General features: G+C 38.5%; 1 protein-coding gene across 5 annotated transcripts in view; it reads right to left on the bottom strand.

The window, feature by feature from the left end:
- Positions 1–10,246: 10,246 nt before the first annotated feature.
- The window catches only part of STN1 (STN1 subunit of CST complex), a 978,195-nt gene continuing 964,247 nt past the window's right edge, over positions 10,247–24,194 (bottom strand). For all 5 annotated transcript variants that reach the window (XM_044056104.1, XM_044056103.1, XM_044056107.1 and 2 more), the window contains one exon: positions 10,247–11,468. In XM_044056104.1, the coding sequence (XP_043912039.1) occupies positions 11,311–11,468 (158 nt within the window). In that variant the 3' untranslated portion in view covers positions 10,247–11,310. The remainder of the gene's footprint in view (positions 11,469–24,194) is intronic.

Genomic DNA, 24,194 nt, shown 5'->3' with positions numbered 1-24,194 from the left:
GATGCTCCCACAGCCTTTTTGACAAAATATTTAAAACCATTGTTAGGGCATGTGAGATCTAGGTTACAGGACATCACACAATTTTTGAAGATTATTTCAGATATGCAGTTGGAACCTGGATGGGGCTCATGTGTACACTGAACATCACAGCACTTTAAATGAATACACCTCACTGGGTGGGTCTTTTAGCCCTTGAATATTGGCTTAATAAGGTTCCTTTGTATTCACTGGGCTTTCACGCCTTTTTTATATGCCTAACAGAACACATACTGACTAAAAATGCGTTCTATTTTCATGGCGAGTGTTACTGGCAAGTTAAAGGAACTGCTATGGGCGCATCATGGTATGGAAGTCTGATAGTGTTTATTTGGTTGAATTTGTAGAATACCTGAATGATAATAAATGGGGCATCCAATTTGCTGTTCATCATCATGTTCAACAAATTAATTTTTTGGATGTAACAATTACCAGGGATCCAGATAACACTTTGAATAGTACAGTTTTTCATAAACATCCAGATTACTTTGTTACATGCTACGAACTTCTACCCATGTCATATCATCCAGAACATTCAGAAATCACAGTTTTTACGCATGAGACGGATTTGTTCCTCTGATAATTCCCATGAACATTATAAACAAGATCTTACTAAGAGGTTCATAAGAAGGGGTTATAAATATGATAAAATTGTTTTGGCCAGTGACTGGGCATCCAAACAACATAGATCTTCTTTATTAGATTACAAGGAGAAAAATCCTAAGGATAATGCCACTATGAGGTTTGTCACTACTTTTGGATGGAATATTAACATACTTAGAGCCATTATTTACCAACACTGGAGTATTTTATGTGTGGACAATACATTGTCATAAATGCTTACACCTAGATGTTTGTTTTCTTTGTGTAGGGGAAAAACATTGGGTTCTTGTTTTAGTCATTATAAACATGGGGTGCATTTACAACCAAATGGTCATCAGATTACATTAACTGGTACAAGAATGATAGGTTGTGCGCCCTGTGGCCATTGTGCATCTTGCATATTTTTTTTGAAGTCTAACCAATTTACCAGAAAGAATATGGCTATGGTGTATTATATTAGGTTCTTAGGTAATTGTAGCACTGATTGGCTGATATATTTAGGAACCTGTTCTTGTTCTGCCTTTTACATTGGCCAAACTTCACGTCCCTTACATGTTCCTATTTCTGAACATATGAGTGACATTAGAAATAAAAGGCTTTTTAATGCCTTACATACCTCTCAACCTGGAAACATCAGAAATCTGGACAAGGGGCATGAAAAATAGGTACAAATCTGTACACTGATTAATATATAATTTGCATACATAATTATGCAACCCCACCCACTCCAATGGAATTGTGGGATACCAACATTCGAACACAAACCGAAGAATAGACAACCAAAATATGACACCAGAGTCCCCTTCCAGCCATTCCAATGTCCCATTACCTGGCTATTTCGCCCCATTTACCATAAACACTAGTGTGTGCATACTGCTTTACTTCTACAATGATTATTTGGATTTTTTTTTTTACATTTTGCAGCACATCAATGCACAAATGCTAACAGACATCTGATAAACAAAGCAATACTGTCTCACAATGAAAATAGACCTGGCATTAAAATTTCTCTGCCCTTGAAACACTCATTCAATGAAACAGCATTGAAACCTACACCACATCCAAAGAAAATGCATCTGGCCAGTGGTGGATAAAGATTACCTTTGGGCTGTTTTCAAATCATTGGCCCCTTGCACACAAAACAAGAAACATACATGTGTTCTTTTCTTTGATACACCTTCCTGACTTTATTAAGTTATATTCCTTGTATAATATAGCATACTTGTTAGACAGAGCACATTTTCTTTATTAAGTTATATTCCTTGTATAATATAGCATACTTGTTAGGCAGAGCACATTTTAAATTTATTGTTTGAACATTTTTCCAGTAGGCTGTACTGTAGGCAATGAAAGAAAATGCATGACCCAATAATTACAAAACTGCCCAATTCAGAACATTTCCATCATAAAAGTCTACTTCGACACCCAAACTATAAACAGAATGACAGTAGTGTAAGCCATAGGCATCTTGCACAGCGTCTCACACTTATTTTCAATTTCAGATTTTTTTTTGGGGGGGGGGGGGCAAAAACCAGGGACACATTTTAAACATTGTTTGTATAATTTTGGAGAGTTGTTAGAATAAAATGTTGTTTTACCACCATGCAAGTTACTGGTAAGTCTTGAACCCAGAACACTATACACTACAGTCAGTGCAACATACCACTATGCTATGTTTTACCACCAAGCAAGTTACTGACAAGTCTTGAACCCAGAACACTATACACTACGGTCAGTGCAACATACCACTATACTAAATCAGCAGTTTAAAGCAACAGGAACTGGCCAGCTATTCCACTATAACAGAGCACAGTGCCTAGAAGAGGTATATTTCTTGTTCCCAAGCCAATGAGGGAAGTTGTAGGGCAGTGTTTGTGTGTAGGAGCATGTATGTCCAGTGGAGGGGGTAGATTGTCCCCAAAATGATGCAGTTGCTGACTTCAACCACTAGGAGGTGATGTTAAGGCCATAATAATTACAATTCATCCACCGCTGCCACTCAGAATGAAGTGAGCTGTTGACTGGAGAGGCAGGGATTACTTAGTTCTGTTGAGGGACAGAGACTGGTCACAATTAGCCATCTTCTGGGTTGGTGAGCCACACTTTCCTACATGGGTCAAGAATTCTTCTCTCTAGACAGAGTAATAGAGGAGTTATGAGCAGGTCTCATAACTATCTGAATGATGACCCATGCATCTGGCTCTCACCCCAGTGGATATGCCAGACTCCTAGCATAAGGGAATATGTGTGGGATCAGACAGAACAGAACATAAAAAATAACCAAATGTAGCACAGACATGATAACAGAAGCAGCTATATTGATTTACTTTGTTTTCTGTAATACAAGCACTTAATACACATTAGTATTAATGCAATGTCCATGGCAAAGAAAAACACTCAGTGTTCTATCAACTTAACAACCAAGGTCCCAAATTACAGCTGCAACCAAACTTTATCATGTGCCTCAGTACAAAGGAGCAATGACTCTCAGTGTCACATTTCCGTTAACACACAACTGGTTACACTATATTATCACAATTATCTAATTACTGTATTCACGGTTCTTATTAATAAAGGCAGATTAATCACATCAGAAATAAAGAACAAATTGTCAAGAAAAGTCAGAAATGGATGTTGTAAGAACATTATTATCTCACACTCTGCCTGACATCTTTATACCTCTACTGAGAGTGGGCATTTCAGAACATTGGTTTTAACAAGCCAGTCTTTTCAGTCAAGAATATAACACCTTGCTACACTTTGGAAAGCATATTATGCAAATGAAATGTCTGTTTCACAGGCACTTTTCTCCATGTTGGCACATGAGTGCACTATATAAATGTGCTGCTTAATCCTTAAGCACAATATTCTAATGCTAATTTCTTCATTTTATTCATTTCCTTTTCATGACTAAATGTGGCCATTTTGGAATCATAATCCTAGCCTGACAAAGGACACTGTAGTGTGATTAATCTTACGAGGACCTAGACCTGTTAAATGTCTGGAAACGTGTTTCTCCATCAGCATAAATGACTTTTTATGGGACTTAGCTTCTTTGTAATCAAGCCAATGTTTCGAAGTGCACTTTTCTTACAACAGGCTGACTTCCACATTTTACTAAAATGTTAAACTGAAACAAAGTGTTCATTTTAGTACTTAATTTAATTTTACAAAAAGTAATGAAGCAGTATTTTTATAATAACTACACCAAAAGGCATTACATTTATAGAGCTATTAAGTTCCTAGAAATATCATTGAAATCAAACGTAATATAAAAACAGTACTCCTGCCAATGAATAAAAAATAAGTATTTAAAGACCCTTTAAAACAAGCAGGTTCTGTTATCTTATTCAGAACATTATGTCAGCTGTACTTACTAGATCGAGCTTATTTTAAGCAAACAATTGACATCTATTTAGTTTAGTCTGAAGATGCCCGATAGATTTATCTGCATCAACCAAAAAATCTGCATCAACCAAAAGTGAAACATGCTATGTACAGCCTCACTTTCAATGAAAAACAGTCTTAAAGCCATGTACCTCAAGCAAAATTTTTTCTTCCCCCAATTAGAGCAACAACTAATTCATTTTATGATACATAATTTATGCATTTCAGGCTCACAGGAAAACTGGAGCCTATTCCAGCAATTAGTTGGTGTAAAGCAGAGAAACTAATCTTAAGATGACACTGTCTTGCATAATAGAGTAGACACACAAATACACACACATGTATGCAAACACACACGCATACAGATATATGCACATTCACCTGCACTCGCACATATACACACACACACACACACATGCTCAATGTACGTACATGTACACACACACACACCTTACCTAAGGCAAAGTCCCAACCCGAACTTGGATTTAAACTTGACTTCCAAACGGCAAAGCAGCATTCGTCCCTACTTCCGAAACGGCAACAAAGTGCAAAGCTGTCCGCAAAGCAGTTTATGTCTGAGCCAGTGAGCCAGCATTCTTAATCCCAAGTTCCTTGTAAATGCCCGTGAAACGGCAACAAAAAGTGTAATTAAAGCCAAACGGCAAAGCAGTTCCCTTGTAAAATGTCTGAATTTGGAAACAGCATTCTTCCTTCAAATTCACTTCCCGCCTGCTCCCAGCCAGCCGGAAATGATGACGTGAGCTCCTTGAGGCTTGAGCTCAATTCCAACTGGCTGGTAGTGCTGACGAGCTGACGTCATCGCGCACGTGATGACATCAGCTCCGACAGAGTGAAAATTAAAAAATAAAAAAAAAAACAAAAGCAAAGAAATCGGAAATGAAGGGCTGCCACTCGGGAATTGTGGCACCCCTTCATTTTCACCCCAAAACTTGGTAAAAACCAAGTAAATCGGGACGGTTGGGAGGTCTGATGCCTTATATAAACACTCCATTAAAGATCCTGCAGCACAGTTCAGATTTACCATTGACAGAATTTTAGGAGATAGGGCCAATAAAATAGGTTGGCATGACTTGCTTAATAAAACGGAGAGAAGTTGGATAATTAGGTTGGGGGGTTTGTTTTCCCCGGGTTTAAATGAGAATTTATAAACCAATCAATCAAAATCATTTGTGCTTGCTACTGTGTGTATATATATTTGCATTGTATGTTTAGTAATTTATTTTCACTGAGGAAGGCAAGTGTTTTTGCCAAAACTGGTCTGATTTGATGGAGATTGTGCTTTGCACACTACCTTGGATGGTGTTACCATATTAAAAGTTTGTATATCCCATGCTTTTGTGCTAGTCGTCTTTTTTCACTTGGCCCAGAAGAACCTGACAGGAGCTCAACAGCAGAAAAAGGTCTGGTATGACAGCAATGCTCCAGCCTGAGAGTATGCTGTGGGACAGCAGGTTATGGTGCTCATTCCTGTCAGACACAATAAGCTGCAGGCAGCTTAGGAGGGACCCTTCGAAGTGGTAAGGCAGGGGCACATATTGTACCATGTTAACATGAAACCTTACCAAGACAGGGAGGCCCTGGTGATGAGTATTTGCAGTGGATGTCAGGAGTCTGAAGGGGATGTGTTGACTGATCTCCTCAATGAGGCTCAGAGTGACACCTCCGTGGAAGAGGTAGCTATGTCCCAGCAGCAATCCACTACCCAGGTTTGAGAAATCCACGCACTGTTACAGGAGTTTGGGACATGTTTACTGGGAAACATGGGTGCACACACCTGGTGGAACACCATGTGGATACAGGACCCCAAAGGCCTATCAAGCAGGCCCCTTACAGAGTGCCTGTATGCGTCAGACAGACTCTGAGGGAGGAAATACAGAAAATGTTGGAACTGGGGGTAATCCCGGAGTTCAGCAGTTCCAGGGCCTCTCCAGTGGTGCTGGTACCAAAGAAAGATGGCAGCACCAGGTTCTGTGTGGACTACAGAAAACTAAATAGTCACACAGAGTCAGATGCTTACCCACATGCCTAGGACAGATGAAGCCTTAAGAGCGGCTGGGTGGGGCTAAGTATCTGACCACTACTGATGTGACTCCTTTCTAATTATACAAGTTCACGAATATGCACTTTAGGATGAAAACTGGCTCAGCAACCTTCCGGAGGCTGGTAGAATGTATCCTAGCAAGAGCAAGAGATTATGTCGTTGCTTACCTGGACAATATTGCTATCTAATGCCATTCCTGGCAATAGCACCTTCAGCATGTCAGGGAGGTCCTGGGCAGAATGCAAAGTGCAGGGTTGGGTTGACCATTAAGCCCAGTAAGTGTCAGGTGGGTATGGCAGACGTCTCCTACCTGGGACAAAGTGGGGAGTGGTAAGATCAGGCCAGAACCTGCCAAAGTGGAAGCCATTCAGATGTGGCTTGCCCCCATTACTAAAAAGTAGGTGAGGGTATTCTTTGGGACCATAGAAAGTTCATTCCCAATTATAGTACAATAGCCGCTCCCCTCACAGACCTGCCCAGGAAAAACAGACCAGATAAGGTAGTGTGGACACCGGCAAATGAGCAGAAATACCAAAAGCTTAAAGGGGCTTTGGGAGAACCTCCAGTGTTAGCCAGTCCAGATTACAACAAAAAATTTGTTGTGCAGGTGGATGCTTCGAACCATGAGCTGTACTCAGCCAGGTTTCCTCAGAGGGAGAAAAGCACCCAGTTGTATATCTTAGCCATAGACTCCAACCCAGGGAAAAATGGTGTGCAGCTGTAGAAAAAGAATGTCTAACCATAGAATGGGCAGTGCAGAAACTTCAACCCTACCTGTATGGAAGGAAATTCACTGTAGTTATAGACCATAATCCCTTAACATGGCTACATCAAGCCAGCCAGCAAAATGCCAATTTATTAAGGTGGAGCCTAGTACTGCAGGCATATGATATGACAGTGCAGCACTACAGTGGGGTCAGCAATGCCAATGCAGATGGAGTCTCAAGACAGGATATGGGTTAATGTATTCCCAGACAGGCTCATTCCTCTCAAACAATGTTTCTCCAGGGACACGTGAGAAACTAGCTTGAGTCTTCAAAGGGGAGAGAGATGTGATGTATTGCTAACTATGCCAGGAGAAGTAAGGCGGTGGATGTGTAACATATGCCAGAATGGTTACCTGGAGTTTTGTAAAGAATTACATATCCTTCAAACTGATTTGTACAGGTGCTTGTGTTGAAAATGTATTTGTAAAGTTGCTTGTGTTAAAAAAAATGTACCAACAGTGGGTCCTGCTGGACAGAAAAGAAATACATCTGTACATCAGACTGTATTGTAACAGTTGAAATGAACATAATGTAACGGAGGATACTGGAAAAGAAGAGGTCAATCCCAGTCCAACTAACTTTGAAAAGTAGTCTGAAATTAAATTACCTGGTTTAGGCCATAAAGATGGTATCTTACAATTCTGATTGCAGCTAGAGACAAAATGTCTGTAAAAACTAGGACAATGAATCCTAGTGTATTGTCCATAGGGGTGAACTAATTGCTAACCTGGAAGTGTTGAAGCTTTTGCAATAGTTTTATAGCTTCCCGATGGTATAATACATCTTAACAAATCTGTGTGTGTGTTATGACACATATGCGCTAGATTCTGGTTCACCTTCTAGTAAAGGGGGTAGTGTGGGAACCAAAGTCAGATGACCAGATGTATGTGATGTTATTCTGTAATCCAGTGCTGAAATTATGTCTTAACAATAGATGAGACTCTCAGAGCAGTCTGTTTGTGAAACCTGACAAAAGAAGACCACTCATCCACTTCATCTTCCCTTGCTCTAGTAAACGAACTAGGGAACATTAATTCTTTAGATCAGTCAGGAAAATATAGTGAGATTAGTTAAGTACTGTTTTTCTGTATCTGTGTGATTCTGTCCATCTGGGTTATGTTTAATATTTCATGTGAATGAAACGCTGGTGTTTGTTGTAAATAGATATTTAGTATTTTCATGTTCTTCTATTATTTATTATTAAATATATTTAAGCTGTTCATTGTTGGTCTTTTAGAGAATATTTTAACCATTGAGAGTACTTATATTTATTTGGTGACATTGTGCCACTCCTGAAAGCATTGCAGCATTGGTCAAACACTGCCTTTTGTATTAGTATTAATTTTATTTAGTATATTTGGGTACCCTTGTAAAAGCCTTATAGTAGCTGGCTTTGGATTGATCTGGTGGCATATCTACTTTATAGTCTGGGCAGAGGTGGCATAGCTGGTAAATCAGTGCCAGCCTTTCCCAGGTGTGTCTCTGTGTGAAAATCAAATCTCAAAGAATGTGTTTGTGACAGCTACTTGGAGCAGGGGCACAGAGCACTGGTTTCACAGAGAGGGTAGTGGAGGACTTGGCTTGGATCACTCGGCTGAGGACTCAGCTCTACAGCTGTGGTCATTGGGTAATCTTATTTGGGCATGGAGAGAGAGAGAGGGAAACCCAGCCCAAGGATGGGAGTTTGTTCCCTGTGTGCTCTTTAGGAAAATTGTGCTTGGTGCAGAGAGCTGCATCTGAAAATACTGCATGTATCTATTTTTTGTCCATGTGAATGTTTCTCGTTGGTGTCCATGGTGAGGATTGAGACTCCTTGATCACTGGCCCAGAGGAGGGACATCACAATGTGTGCTCGAAATATAAAGGTGAGTCAGAGATATCCCAAAGGAAAGGAAAGTCTTTCCATTCCACCAGCAATGCATGCTTGTAAACCACAACGAAATGCCAGTAATTCATCCAATCAGGGTTTTTGAAGAAGTAAAGGAAATCCAAATGTACAACAGCAGCCAAGCTTTCTTTCCCTATCCCCTCTTCTGTTGTTTTCAAATATACATAAAATTTTCCTCAAATTCTTACATTTTCTTCAGTCCCTTGAATGGTCTGCCTTTCCCTGCAGGCCTCTGTTCTAAACTCTGGCTCAACTGTTGCTTTTAGTACTCTGTTCATCTTACTCACCATCATCATCAGAAACCATTTATTTTATTTCCTCATTTTTTCTGATAATTTATCAAGGTTTCAGTTTTCCATTTTATGCTATCTGCAGCTTGCTATTATACAGAGCAATAAACAATTATGTATAGTGGTGGTATACACAATGTACTTATGTAAATACAATGGCTTACATACATAACATTTAATAGCATCAGCCAACTTGGGTGGCACCAAGGGATAAAGATCTGACTACAGCCCATGTGACGCAGAATAACTACTGGCTGGGTTACCTGACAAAGCCAGGAGAAGAGAAGGATAGGTCTTGTGAATGATTGTATGAGGTTGTGATCTGGGGCCAAGGAATGACACTACTATCCATTGGTGGAGAGGCACTACTGTAAGAAGCAGTTCCAAGCTCAAGCATTTCACCACCAAGCTGCATCAGCTGCAGCTGCCATCACACGTGCATAGGAGAGTACACCAGCACTTGAGAGGGCACTGTAGTCCCCATTGCAATCTGGGTCATCTATCACCCCACCACCATGGGAGGGGTTAGGCCTAAATTAAATACAACCTCATCGGACAGCATGCCTATGACGGCACAAATTATTTCTGAGACTACCCATATAAGAGACTCTTCTAGGCAGCTCTCATCCTCACTGGGTGAACAAACGGGCATCATTGATGAGGAAAGGCTTGATGGTCAGCAGGAGCAGTGCAGAAAATTACTCAGAGAAAATATTAAATACTATTAGGCCTAAAAAGAGGTAGGCAAATAATGCAGGAACAAGGGAGCAGATTTATCCACACCTCAGTCAGTAAAAGAGAAAATCTGAACAAGAAAGACAAAAAAGTCATACATAATCTTGGTGACCACAAATTGGTTAGTTTTACTAACTCATATTTGATATGGAAAGCACAACCAAATTGTATGACAGAACATATTCACATATACCACAAGTGATGAAATGGCATGTTGATGTCAATGTGGGACGCCAGCTAGCTTACTTTGATCCAGAAAGGAGAAGTGCTGTGGCAGCAGCTGCACCACAGTAACCAGTGTGCAGAACAGGATACATTGTCATGGCTTCCAAGTAAGAATTCCTTTAAAGTGCAGCATGAAATGAGTGTAAGAGACAATCATAAAGGCAAACTACCACTGGAGTCTCACATACGCAGGTACTACTTAAAAACACTGTCAAAAACCACACGGATTTCAGGCAACGAATAAAAAAAAAGATTATAAAAATGAATTTATTGTATTATGAATTTGTTGACTTGATCGATATATTTGTAATGATGTTCTTTTCTTTTGTATATAGTTATCTGAATTATATAAAATTATTATAATTGCTGCAAAAATACATTTATTGACAGAAGGAGAACATACTGGCTTCAAAGATGCAATAGGTAATAAAAAAATAGCAAGAAATCATCAGCGCATCTCCTAAACCATTAGTAGCAAAGGATCCATGCTTTACTTATCAAACACAGCACTTATATTTTATCAAACAATGCATTAAAACAGCATTTTAAAAGCTATGCCAAACAAAACAAAAACTCTGTATACACAGGCAGGTTTCTAATGCTGACACAGGACACTGATGCCTGTAGCACAGGGACTATACTTTCACAACCCACTTTCCTCTCTCAGTAGTAGCTATGATACATTTTTGCTGAATTAGCATTATTCCATCTGTGCTCACACAGAGATTTCTGAACAAAATTTAAATAACTATCTTCATACACTGCAGTGTAAACAATGGGAGATTTGTGGGAATAATGTGCATATATGCCTGTCCAGGTGGTAGTACTGCTGCTAATAAAAAAAACAGAAGAATTTAAAACTTTACACGAAGTCTTGACTTTTACCATGTTTACAAATGGTTTATTATTAATGCATGCAACTCCTTACTGCAAAAAAACAGGTAATCTGGGATTGAGTTCCACAACAGCTCCCCCAAGCATGATTTAAATGATCTAATAAGACAGTAGTTAATGAGAATTCATCTTTCTTAAGCTATTCCATGGTACTTGCACATCTGATTGCCAGAAAGAAAATAAAAGCTGAAACATTATAAAACACAAATGGGGAAAGTTATCACTTCCAAATCAAACATTACTTGTTTGACATCAGTTTTCCATTGCTTCCCATCTTCCCATTCTGCAGCTCTAGACCTTGGTAGTTGCATGACAGCCTACCAGGAGGCTGTGTGCATACTTTGTCTAATGGATTAAACAACTGTCTCTAAGAGACACTGGGGAGTGTCTCAGGTTTGTTTTGTAAGCTGTAAATATAACATCTCAGAATGCTGTGTAGTATCCCTCCATTGTGCTGACAATATCACTGCCACTCTCCAGTTTATCCAAAACCCTCTTCACTATGGTGCTGGTTAAATAAGGACTGTATGCCTGCCGGGCACAGGTAAAAATATGGAGAAAATGACAACCCTTCTCAGCATCTAGAAGAAAAGAACAGAAAAAAATGAGATATTACTTTTAAACATGCCATTTTCTTTTCCAACCAGAACATGTTTCGCAAGTATTAACACACATGTACCTCTTTCCTTGTAAGTACCTTGTTAACTTAGTGGCATAGCCATAAAAGATATCGGGATTGCACATATGAATATACTAAATCATACCATAAACAACTATGTTTCAACAATTAAGACTTTGTTCTGACAAGTTTAGAATACCGAGATCTGTTTTCTAACTTTAACAACTCTTTCAGCTACTTTATCAACATAAAATAGATTCTGTTTGAAATACATTACTATAGCATGCCCACTTCTAGAATAACAATGAAAGGGCCACTCTAAGCAGAACAGAATGGTCTCGTATATCAGCAATATGCATTTTTCCACAATTATAACAGCATAAAGAGTATTTAGAAACAAAATACTAGACATAAGAAAAGAAAAAAATAACTAATTTATTATTTTGTAACTAATGCTCTTGTTCTGTTTATATTAATTTATACTAAGTACTTTGTATATAATAAGCAACTCTAATCCACTATGCAATAACTTTTTTAACCACGTAGGATTTGTTGGGCAAGGCTGTCTATTTCTTAGGGTAAACAGTTATCAATGGTTAATCAATGACTTACAGAGTATACATAGAGGTTATAAAGGCTACATGCTTATTATATACATTCACTATCTGCTATCCTAACCTCTAGGTTATGCTTTCAGTGAGTCTTTTGATTATGTGGTTTAAACATAATGTTTCTGGAAATTAAAAAAAAAAAATGAGTCACTGTATACAAAAGGGTATTCTGACCCACTGTAGCTTGATTTAGGAAGCCTACGCGAATCAAAGTACTGAGGTTCAAAACACACACCTCCAAAAGAACAATCTACAGCTTCTACTCAAAGTGAAGCCTGTGGTTCAGCAAATACTCTTTAACAGCAATGTCTGCTTTTACCAATGTCCTGAAAACACTGGATTCCAAATGGGTACTACACATCGATTGCTAGTATACTTAAGTTGAAATCCCTTACGAGATGGTAATAGTAGAGTAAATACTGTTGTCATTATTTGACTAAGTAAACCAACACCACTCTCAACACACCACGTATGTATGTTTCAACATTCACACTTTTCATGTATGTTTTTATGTTAATTTTATTTAACATAAATACAAATTACTGTAAAAAGATACTTTCTTAAACATAATTACATTAACAACAATTTATCTATTCATAAACATAAATTATTGTCATAAGGGTATCTATTTAAATACAAGTACATCAATTACAACTTATTCAATATTGTTATTAAAGCTTATTTTAAATTTTATATTCTACATTCTATATATTTTATTACATATTACAATTTATTATAATTATGTACTTATTTATCTTATACAGTATATTACACAGTATATGTGAGTATCTTATAAATTATTTGTAGTACACATAAATTATTCATAGTATATATACAATGACATAAGCATGCGTCAATGTAATTGCCTAGTTGGTAAAAATAAAAATAACATTGGTTGAATACTGGATTTAATCATTCACAACACCAACAATTTGTTGAAAGGAAACGTGCACTGTTAATAAGAGTAATTTAGTTTTTCGTCCCTTCTTTTTAAAGTATTGTACTGAAGAACAACACACGAGCAAGGTTGAAAATGCCAACCAACATACACATACACGTTAGATTTAATTTTATTCATGTATTTTATATGCGCTCATTCTACGCAACACTGTATTCTTATCAACCGTTATTTGGTGACACACTGCGAGCGCATTTTACCTATGAGTTAACAAATGAACTAATAGGCGGCAGCCTTGGTTGTTTAAAATAGTTGTTTAAAATAGGTGTTAAGGAACAATAATATACTTATATATATATATATACAAGCTTAGTGTAAGTATTTTATACAACAAAATTTTGTTGTTTCATTTGATGAGTTTTAAGTAATTGAATTGACAGGATAGCGCTCACGGTGAACTATTGTGTTATGGACACGAATATCACGAACAGACGGGTTAAAAGTTTTTTGCATGGTCTTACAGAGTTGATATTATTACTATTTATTTCACACGACTATTTTATAAAATGTATTATTAATAAATATTTTTATTTCACATTTATTTTACTCGATGCATACAGGCACGCGGATTGATCGAGTTATGCAAATGGTGAACTATAAAGCTACTGGTACAAATGTTGCACAAATGCTGATCAAATATTTGGCTTCATTATTATTTTTTCTTCATATTTATGATGTGCAGGTTTTGAGTCCTTGGGGTTATGAAATGTTTGGTGTAACAGCACATATATTTATCGAACAATGGAAGTGTTAATTACAAAACATGTGCTGATTGACTGAATTTTATATTTATTGTTATTGATTCTTATGTTTATGTTTTATTTAACTGTTGTATTTTTAAAGTGGATTTTTTGAAGTCAACCATCATTGCTTACATCACGGGTAAATACTATTTAAGTTACAGGAAGTGATGTATCAATTGTCTGAAAAAGTTTGGCAGGCGCCAAACGAAAGCGCTTATTTCGATTGTAGTGTATTTCAAGTTTTGCAATTAAACTTCTTGGTCCAGTCAAAAAAAAAAAAAAAAAATTTTTGATTGTGGTGTATTTCAAGTTTTGCAATTAAACTTCTTGGTCCAGTCCGTTGTTCGTTGATTATTGGACTGTATTGTAACTGTCTGGTTCAGTTTCTAGTTACGAGGGTAATGTGGGAACCAGAATCAGATGACCAGATGTATGTGAAATGATGTTTTAATACTAGAAGAGACAGAAGTCTCAGGGCAATCGTTTGTGAAACCTGACAAAGAAAAGGACCACTCATCCATGTCATCTTGCCTTGCTATAGTAAGTGAACTAGGGGATAGTAATTCTTTAGATCAGTCAGGAAAATACAGTGAGATTAGTTAGGTACTGTTTTTCTGTATCTGTGTGAATCTATCCACCTGTGTTATATTTGACATTTTCTGTGCTTGAAACTTTGGTGTTTATTATAAATAAATATTTAGTATTGCATGTTCTTTTATTATTTACTATTAAATATATTTAAACATTTCATTGTGATTGGTCTTTTATCGAATATTTTAACCATTAAGAGTACTTATATTTATTTGGTGACACTGTGGCCGCTCCTGAAACCCTTGTTGCCATGGTCAAACACTACCTACTGTATTAGTATTAAGTTTAATCAATATAATTAGGTACCCTTGTAAGAGCCTTAGAGTAGCTGGATTTGGAGTATTCTGGTCACAGTATCTAACTTAAAGTCTGAGCAAATGGGGCATAGCTGGTAAATCTCTTCCAGCTTTTCCCAGGTATGTGTGTGTGTGTGTGTGTGTGTGTGTGTGTGTGTGTGTGTGTGTGTGTGTGTGTGTGTGTGTATGTGTGTGCATGATAATCAAATTTCAAAGAGTGTGTGTGTGTCAGCTACTTGGAGTAGGAATATAGAACACTGGTTTCACAGAGAGGGTGGTAGAAGACTTGGCTTGGAACACGGGTGAGGACTCAACTCTATAGCTATGCCAGTGGGAAGTCTTATTTGGGGGGGCCTGGAGAGGGAGACAGAGGGGAAACCAGTCCCATGACTGAGTGTGCTTCCTGTGTGCTCAAGGTAAATTGTGATTGGTGCAGAGAACTGCATCTGGAAATATTATGTGTATCTATTTCTGTTCCAAGTGAATATCTCTCACTGGTGTCTGTGGTGAGGATTGAAACTCCTTGATCACTGGCCCAGAGGAGGGGGCGTCACACAGCATATAATAAGAGAAAAATATATGCACTGTAGACCAAGTAGCTGCAGCACATATATCATCAACAAGGACTCTACAAAAGAAAGCTGTAGATGTTGCTACCTCTCTTGTTGAATATGCTTTAGGTTTGCTAGGCAGAGACAGTTCTTGGCCCTATAGACAAACATGATGCAATCAGAAAACTGCCTGGACATTGTTACCTTACAGACACTAGTTCCTAATTTAGTTTTAAAAAGGAAACAAAAAGTATAATTTCATGAAATTCTTTGTATAATGCAAGCAGAAATGTAACTGATGAGGAACATCCACTAAATGTAGAAGATATTCACTTTTTTTGAGAAATTGTGAAAAAAACACTAGTAGATGAATAGTTTGATTCAAGGAAGACTTGGAAGCAACCTTGGGAAGACAGGCCAAATACAATGGTTTAAAAGACAATACTTGGAAGTTCTGAAATCCTCCATGCCAAGGTAATTCTCACCAAGAATAGAGTTTTCCAAGACAAATTTCAGGTTCATTGTAGCTGCAGGTTCAAAAAGGGGGTTAAGTCAAAAGTCTGAAGTAATTTAGTAATATCCCAAGGCAGACACAGGAGAAAGATACATTTCAAAATGGCCTTAGAAAGTTTCAAAGGTGCAATAGGAGTCTGCTCTTCTCTTATACATAAATTTAAAATAACTGCCAGGTAAACTTTAATCATGGAGTAGCAAAGCTCATGCATGAAAAATATCTGCAAGAAATTCTAGAATTGATGGTTAGGGGGCAGAAAAATGGCCTAGACCTATGGCTGAATGCCAGACAGAATATTTCTTCCATTTGTTTCTGCAAATCTTCTTGGTGGAAAGCTTCTGAGAAGAGGATAACATGACAACAGCACTGGATGAAAGCCTGGAATTTCTGGTCATCATTGGAAGTGGAGACACCAAGCTGTCAGACTCAGGGATTTGATGTCCATGTGAGACTTAACAGATCTGGAAGGGGAGCCAACACACCAACAGTGGGTATACCACATGAGGCCACAGGAAGGGGGACCATATTTTTCAAGGCCAAAAGGGACCAGGCCACTTTCTGAAGAAGTTTAGTTATCAGTGGAGTCAAATGGTAAGCACAAAGGAGACCCAGGGGTCAAGTGTGGACCAAAATGTCCCTTGGTAACTGCCCATCTTTCAGAATTAGGGCAAAATGGCCCCTGAATTTGGTGCTGAAGGGGGGTGCAAGGCTGGTTCCAGTGGCTGAAGATCATGGTAGCCACTGTTTGACTGAGGGATCACTTGTGTGTCAGAATAATCCATCTGCTCAATTTGTCCACTAATATGTTGGATTTCCCCAGGATATGCATTAGAGTTAGAATGTGCTGGGTAGACATTGCTCACTTCCAGAACCTTATGGACTCCTGACATAAAGGGTAAGAGTGGGTTCCTCCTTGTTTGCTGATGTACCAGACTAAGCAGTAAAAGAAACTCACCACTGAGCGAAGCAACCTTGAATAAAAAAAGCTGTATACAAGAGAACAAAAACCAAGGATGCACCAACAGCTATGTAGAAATCCAAAAATTATCAGCAGACAAATCCAAAACGACAACAGCCAACAATGTATTCCACTTTTTATTGACAGGAACAGAATGAAATAGTAAGCGCTTTCACATCCTATGATGCTTCTTCAGACTTCAATAACATTCAGTGAAAAGCCACTCTTTAAATACAGCTTCTTTGCACAGCTTAATCACATAACAAGCAATTACCTATTCATGTTTAAAGTGCCTGTGCCTAAAGAATTCAGTAGTACTTTAAAAGTTGATCACTTAACCCAGCATTATGTGCATAACAAAGTGCAGTTGAAATAACTTTATAAAAGTGTTGTTTCAGCATTATTCATAAAACACATATAAGCCACTCTTTAGATACAGCTTCTTTGCACAACATAATCACATATCAAGCAGTTAACTAATCATATTTAAAGTGCCTGTGCCTAAGGAATTCAATGGTGCTTTAAAAGTTAGTCGCTCAGTGCAATATTATATGCATAACATAATGCAGTTAAAATAACTTAATAAAAATGTTGTTTCAACATTGTTCATAAAGCACATATATAACAACAAATGTATTTCATCCTTTGAAGTCTTCTTCTGAAAACTCCATTGAACTTATCTGTCATTGACCAAGTATTGTAACATTTTGTCTATATAAATTAGCTTATTAAAAATATATAAAAATAACATATCTAATAGAAAAAACTATGATATCTAGTAAAAAATATATGCCATTTATAAAATGTCTCTCTATAAAAGCACATAAAAAATCAATGTTTTTTAGCAAGCTTATTGTGTCTATATACAAAACTTCAGTGTTTAAGTGGTCTGGCTGCTAAGAATGGTTTTAGTGAGATCTTCTCATTTAGACCATGTTTATGGGCTTGCAGCCTAAGGATCCACTTGTTTTCTACTTCCTCTGTTCTATTTTTGGGGTTCCCCAACCTACTTGTCCTATTCACTTTTTCTAACACCCTAAATCTAAAACAATGCGTTAGACCATTTTCTATTACATGTCGTGCCAGTGCATTGGTGGTATTTTCCTTGTTTATAGCATAGATGTGCTCTCTTATGCGTTCACGTAACGTTCAATTGGTTTTTCCAACATAGAACGTTTTGCATAACTGACATTGTGCCAAATAGACCACATCTGTAGTTTTGCAATTGGCAAAGCCTTTAAATCTATATGTATGCCCTGTATAAGGGTGTATGAAAGTTGCTTCTTCCGCTATGTATTTACATTGATTGCATGCATTGCAGGGAAAAGTGCCTTCCTTCGATGTCAAAGTAGAGCCCCTATGCATTTGTTCATAACATAGAAGCCTATTCAAAGATTTCATGTTTCTATAACCTATGCTCGGCTTCTCGCTCACTAAGTTCCTAATTTTGTCATCGGCTTTCAATAATCTCCAATTGTCCTCCAAAATTTGTTTTATATGTGTGTTTCTATTGGTGAAAGGAATTACTAACCTGTTTTTGGTTTCAGTATTGCTAGTGGTATTCTCATACCTAAAATCATTGTCCCTATTGAAAAACGGGGTACCTTTACCGGCTCTATGTATATTGCCCGTCTTAATGGCTTTCTGCACCACAGTTTTTTTGTATCCTCTAGAGACAAAGTTATCTAGCAGTCTACTTTGCTGCTGATAGTAAGTTGTGTCTTGCGTGGTTAGTCTCGATGCTCTAAGGACTTGGTTCTGTACTATGTTGGAATGTATATGTCTGGGATGCATGCTGTTTCGATGTAGAAGGCTATTCCTCCAACAGGACTTCCTATGTAAATCTGTATCAATCCCATTGTTGCCCTTAAGTTAACATTACATCCAGAAATTCTATCATCTGATGTGAATATGAACATTCAAAAATCAGGAAAATTGGTCGTGCCATTGATATATTCAACAAATTCCATCAACTGTTGTTCAGTTCCCCCCATACAATAAAAACATCATCCACAAATCTATTGTAGTGTTTGAGACAATGGACATATATCAAATTCTTTAGTACATATGTTGTTTCCCAAAATGCCAATACCAGATTGGCATAAGAATTGGCACAGGGAGTGCCCATGGCTACTCCCTTTTTCTGTAGATAGTAGCCATCATTGTATAACAGAACATTGTTTTCAAGCACTATGTCCAATAATGTCATCCAACAGATGACATTGTTGTTTGTAATGTGGTTCTCAAGCAAAAACAGCCTAACATATTCTATTCCTGTAGTATTAGCAATGGATGTAAATAACGATTTTACATCAAGTGTAACAAATAAATCATCCTTTCCAATTGGTGTAGCTCTATTGAGACTTGCTAGGTTCTCAAGGAAATGTTGAGTGTCCTTGAGTATGTGGCTGGTGTTAACTATTGGCTTAAATTTTTTATCTAAATATATAGATAGAGGTTCTGTCAGTCAGCCTTTGCTTGAGACTATCGGTCTCAATGGGGGGTCTGATGGTTGTTTGTGGATCTTTGGTAATCCTCTAAAGGTGGGAACTAGGGGATTTTCTACTATAAAGTATTTATACATCTCAATATCAATGACATTACTTAGTAGAAGATCATACAGGTGACCATGTACACCCTTGATTATTTTGTTTAATGAACGTCCATCTAGTGGATGATAAGTGTCTCTGTCTGATAGCAGAGACTCTATTTTACTTACACTTAGGTTATAGAAACATGAAATCTTTGAATAGGCTTCTATGTTATGAACAAATGCATAGGGGCTCTACTTTGACATTGAAGGAAGGCACTTTTCCCTGCAATGCATGCAATCAATGTAAATACATAGCGGAAGAAGCAACTTTCATACACCCTTATACAGGGCATACATATAGATTTAAAGGCTTTGCCAATTGCAAAACTACAGATGTGGTCTATTTGGCACAATGTCAGTTATGCAAAACGTTCTATGTTGGAAAAACCAATAGAACGTTACGTGAACGCATAAGAGAGCACATCTATGCTATAAACAAGGAAAATACCACCAATGCACTGGCACGACATGTAATAGAAAATGGTCTAACGCATTGTTTTAGATTTAGGGTGTTAGAAAAAGTGAATAGGACAAGTAGGTTGGGGAACCCCAAAAATAGAACAGAGGAAGTAGAAAACAAGTGGATCCTTAGGCTGCAAGCCCATAAACATGGTCTAAATGAGAAGATCTCACTAAAACCATTCTTAGCAGCCAGACCACTTAAACACTGAAGTTTTGTATATAGACACAATAAGCTTACTAAAAAACATTGATTTTTTATGTGCTTTTTTTAGAGAGACATTTTATAAATGGCATATATTTTTTACTAGATATCATAGTTTTTTCTATTAGATATTTTATTTTTATATATTTTTAATAAGCTAATTTATATAGACAAAATGTTATAATACTTGGTCAATGACAGATAAGTTAAACAGAGTTTTCAGAAGAAGACTTCAAAGGATGAAATACATTTGTTGTTATATATGTGCTTTATGAACAATGTTGAAACAACATTTTTATTAAGTTATTTTAACTGCATTATGTTATGCATATAATATTGCACTGAGCGACTAACTTTTAAAGCACCATTGAATTCCTTAGGCACAGGCACTTTAAATATGATTAGTTAACTGCTTGATATGTGATTATGTTGTGCAAAGAAGCTGTATCTAAAGAGTGGCTTATATGTGTTTTATGAATAATGCTGAAACAACACTTTTATAAAGTTATTTCAACTGCACTTTGTTATGCACATAATGCTGGGTTAAGTGATCAACTTTTAAAGTACTACTGAATTCTTTAGGCACAGGCACTTTAAACATGAATAGGTAATTGCTTGTTATGTGATTAAGCTGTGCAAAGAAGCTGTATTTAAAGAGTGGCTTTTCACTGAATGTTATTGAAGTCTGAAGAAGCATCATAGGATGTGAAAGCGCTATTTCATTCTGTTCCTGTCAATAAAAAGTGGAATACATCGTTGGCTGTTGTCGTTTTGGATTTGTCTGCTGATAATTTTTGGATTTCTACATAGCTGTTTGTTGCATCCTTGGTTTTTGTTCTCTTGATGTACCAGACTACTGACATTCTGTCTGTCTGGATTCTGATCATACGCATTGGGAAGGGAGTCCTGGAAGGCCTGCAATGCTAGGGGAACTGCCTCATTTCCAGTACATTGATGTGAAGATTGGCCTCTGTTACAGATTATCTGTCTTGGACAATCTTCTCTTCAAAATCTCCCCCCACCCCAGAAGGGAAGAGTCTGTGGTAGTTGTGTTTCTTCGGTGAGGGGGAGAATGAAAGGATGGGCTAAAGAAACCAGAAGAAAATGTATCCACCAATGAATATGCTGTTTGCAAATCTAATGAGATTGATGGGATAGTGCACTGGAATGATGAAGAATGGACCACTGGATGGAGAGAGTCCACTGTAATACTCTCATGTAGAATCTGGCATGAGGAACGACAGTGCTAGATGCTACTATAAAGCTCAAGAGACGAAGAATGGAATTCACTGAAGAACTTTAATGAGATAGGACATGTGATGCTTGTTGAAGCAGAGTGACTCTCCTTGACACTAAGTTTGGCTATCTGCATTGTGGTGTCCAGGTGGTACCCTGTAAATTCTAAGGTTTGGACTAGTATTACCTTGTATTTCTCCATGTTGCTAGTGATTCCTAAGTCTGAGCACAACCCTGGCTTGGATTTACAGATCTCTTGTGCCGGCAGTTAGAGCTAGTTGCCTAGGTAAGGAAACACTTGGAATACCTGTAGCCTGAAATCTGCTGCTACCACTCCCATTGCAGTTGGTGAACACATGTGGAGCTGTGTCGAGTTTGAAGGGCAGTGTTATGAATTGAAAATGACTGGTGTCTAGCTGAAAACAAAGGAAACTTCTGAAGTGTCTCTGTCTTGATGTGGTAGTAAGCATCAAAAAGGTCTACCAAGAATATCCAGTTGTCCTCCCTCAGAACAGGCAATGTGGACTGAACCAGGAGCATCTGGAATGAAGTCTGTTTTATGAACTGGTTTAACTGACTGATATCCACAATGGGCCTGAGGTTCCAGTTTTGCTTCAGAACTAACAGGAATCTTGAATAGACTCAGGATCCTTGCTGGCCTGGCAGGACCTTCTGGATAACTCATTTGTCCAACGGCCTTTCTCTGTGACTGTAGTATGTTGGAAAGGCTTCTTTGTGACAATTCTGGGGGAGAAAGAAAGAGGGTGTAGTAGCCTCTGGTTATTATTGTCAGCAGCCATTAATTGAAAGTGATGGCTGATCAGACACGAGGATGCAGAGATAAGTGCCCCCCAGACTGCCTCCAGAATGAGGCAGTTGGGCAACCTTTCAGGAGCACTGGAAGGGTTTGCCAGTGAATGGACCTCAAAACCCTTGGTTTTGAAGGCCATTTCTGCCTCTCTAGGGCTATGTCCATTGTTACTCCCCCCCCCTGCACTTTGATGGGGGTTTGTATCTAGGAGCATCCTACACAAAACCCTGGGGCTTTCAGAACCAAAGTCACTTCACACACTTTTGGTTTTCTGAAAAGAACATTTGTGGGGTGGAGAAGCAGAAGATGGCAGAGTTTTGCCATCTTGTTTACTCCTCGTGAGTGGGTCCTTAACCTTAGGGCCAAATGAGGTACCCCTTCAAATGGGACATTCAAAAAGGACATTCTGAAATTCTCTGTAAAATGACACAGACACATCCAGTTATGCTGGCGTATGGCAACACAGGTGCCTGTAGATGTGCCATCAGCAGCATTAGATGACAGAAGCAGAGACATATTTGTAATGGACTGAATGGTTGCGAGCTACAAATCCAATGGTTTGCAAGATTCCACTGTCATGGTACAAAATGGAGTTTGGAGAACTCTTTGTTCAAATCCCTCTGAAATCTGGTTAAATGGGCAAGGTAAATCAACACATGTATGGCAAATGTCACTGATGTGTAAATTCTCTCACCAAACCTTTCCAGGATTTGAGGCTCCTTATTTTGGGAGGGGGGGGGGGGGCAAAAGAACTTTCCTTGGAGAGCTCTTTTTTAGTGATCGCTGCGACCATGACAGCATCTACTGCAGACCCTTGCTCCAGTGTGGCTTATCTTCTGCCGAGACCAAAATCTTATTGCTTTTGCAGGGAATGGACTCCAACACTTCTGGTTCCTACCACACCCACTGGGACACCAGGTCTATCAGTTCACCAGCAGTGGGCACCACCAGGAAGTAGATGGGCCAGCTCCAGGCCTCAAGAAACTGACTCCTCCTGGGAATGGGCATCAGTGGACCAGCACCCTCTTTGCCTAAGTATTTCAAGGACGCACCCAAAGGAGATGTCTTCTAGGGGGACCTTTGGGGCCCTACCCACCCATCAAAGTCAGTGTCCTAAATGAGAGACTCCTGCAGGGAGTCCAAATGCATGTCTTCTGTCTTATTCTATGGGGGAGATGATCCAGGGGAAAAATCAGAAGCCAAATGGGAGCTCACCCTATGAGCTGGCTGCCCCTTTGGGATAAGATGATGTTGAACCAAAACTCGAGAAATCAGAAGTTCAGTATGAATCTGAATGACAAAAGGTCACCCCTCTTCTTCTGATAGGGACAGACACTTCTCAAATGCTTCAAAGGTCAAAACTGGTACTAAAGGAATTCTCTTGGGTGTGAGAATTCAGATAAAAGACCCTCCCAAGACGTACCCTGGTTCAGATCCAAAGCAGGCACCACAGCCGAGCTATCAAGAGCTGAGGTACCAAGAGGAAGGGACAGCTCTGACAATTTGTGATTCAACCCCAACCCCTGCCCCATGATGCTGAGCTCTCAGCTGCAGGACCCTCCCACCGAGATCGGATGCTGAAGTCAAATGAGTGAGGGACATTGTCAGAGATAAAGATATCCAGACTACCACCTCAGAGAGGGACCTTGTGGGAAATGATCAGATCAATGAATAAGAAACCAAGTAGGAAGTTCTGGAGTCTGGTCCCGGAGCAGGAAGGACACCCATCTGGATCAGAGTCCTCAAGAATTTACACATCATCCTGTCCACATCTGTTTCTGAAAGTTTCCTTGACTTTCACATGGACCAAAATGAAGAAACCATCATAGGCAGCCTGAAAGATCTATGGAAAGTCTCTCTAGCAGTAAGACAAGAGATTGGAGTCATGTAGGAGTCAGCTTTGGGAAGAAACCAGGCTCCACTAATAATGGAGGAGCTGAAGAATGGATCCAGATAGGATCTGGCACCAATGGTAGAAAAGGTGTTGGATATGAGGGTCTCGAAACGTTAGCAGCAGGATACACAGCACTTGATGGATCTGGAGATCTTTTTCCTCAACTCCTTAACATCTTTATCCCTGGTCTTATGTCTATCATTCTCTTCCTTTTCCTTCCTTCTGTCTCTTCTTTTCTCTTTTCTTTTCTTTATGCTCATCTTTTTGA

Source organism: Protopterus annectens, chromosome 14.part0 (genome assembly GCF_019279795.1).
Source record: "Protopterus annectens isolate FY-2018-M chromosome 14.part0, PAN1.0, whole genome shotgun sequence".
NCBI classification, from domain to species: Eukaryota; Metazoa; Chordata; order Ceratodontiformes; family Protopteridae; genus Protopterus; species Protopterus annectens.
The sequence above is the reverse complement of the archived record's forward strand: the minus strand, read 5'-3'. Positions and strand labels throughout refer to the sequence as shown.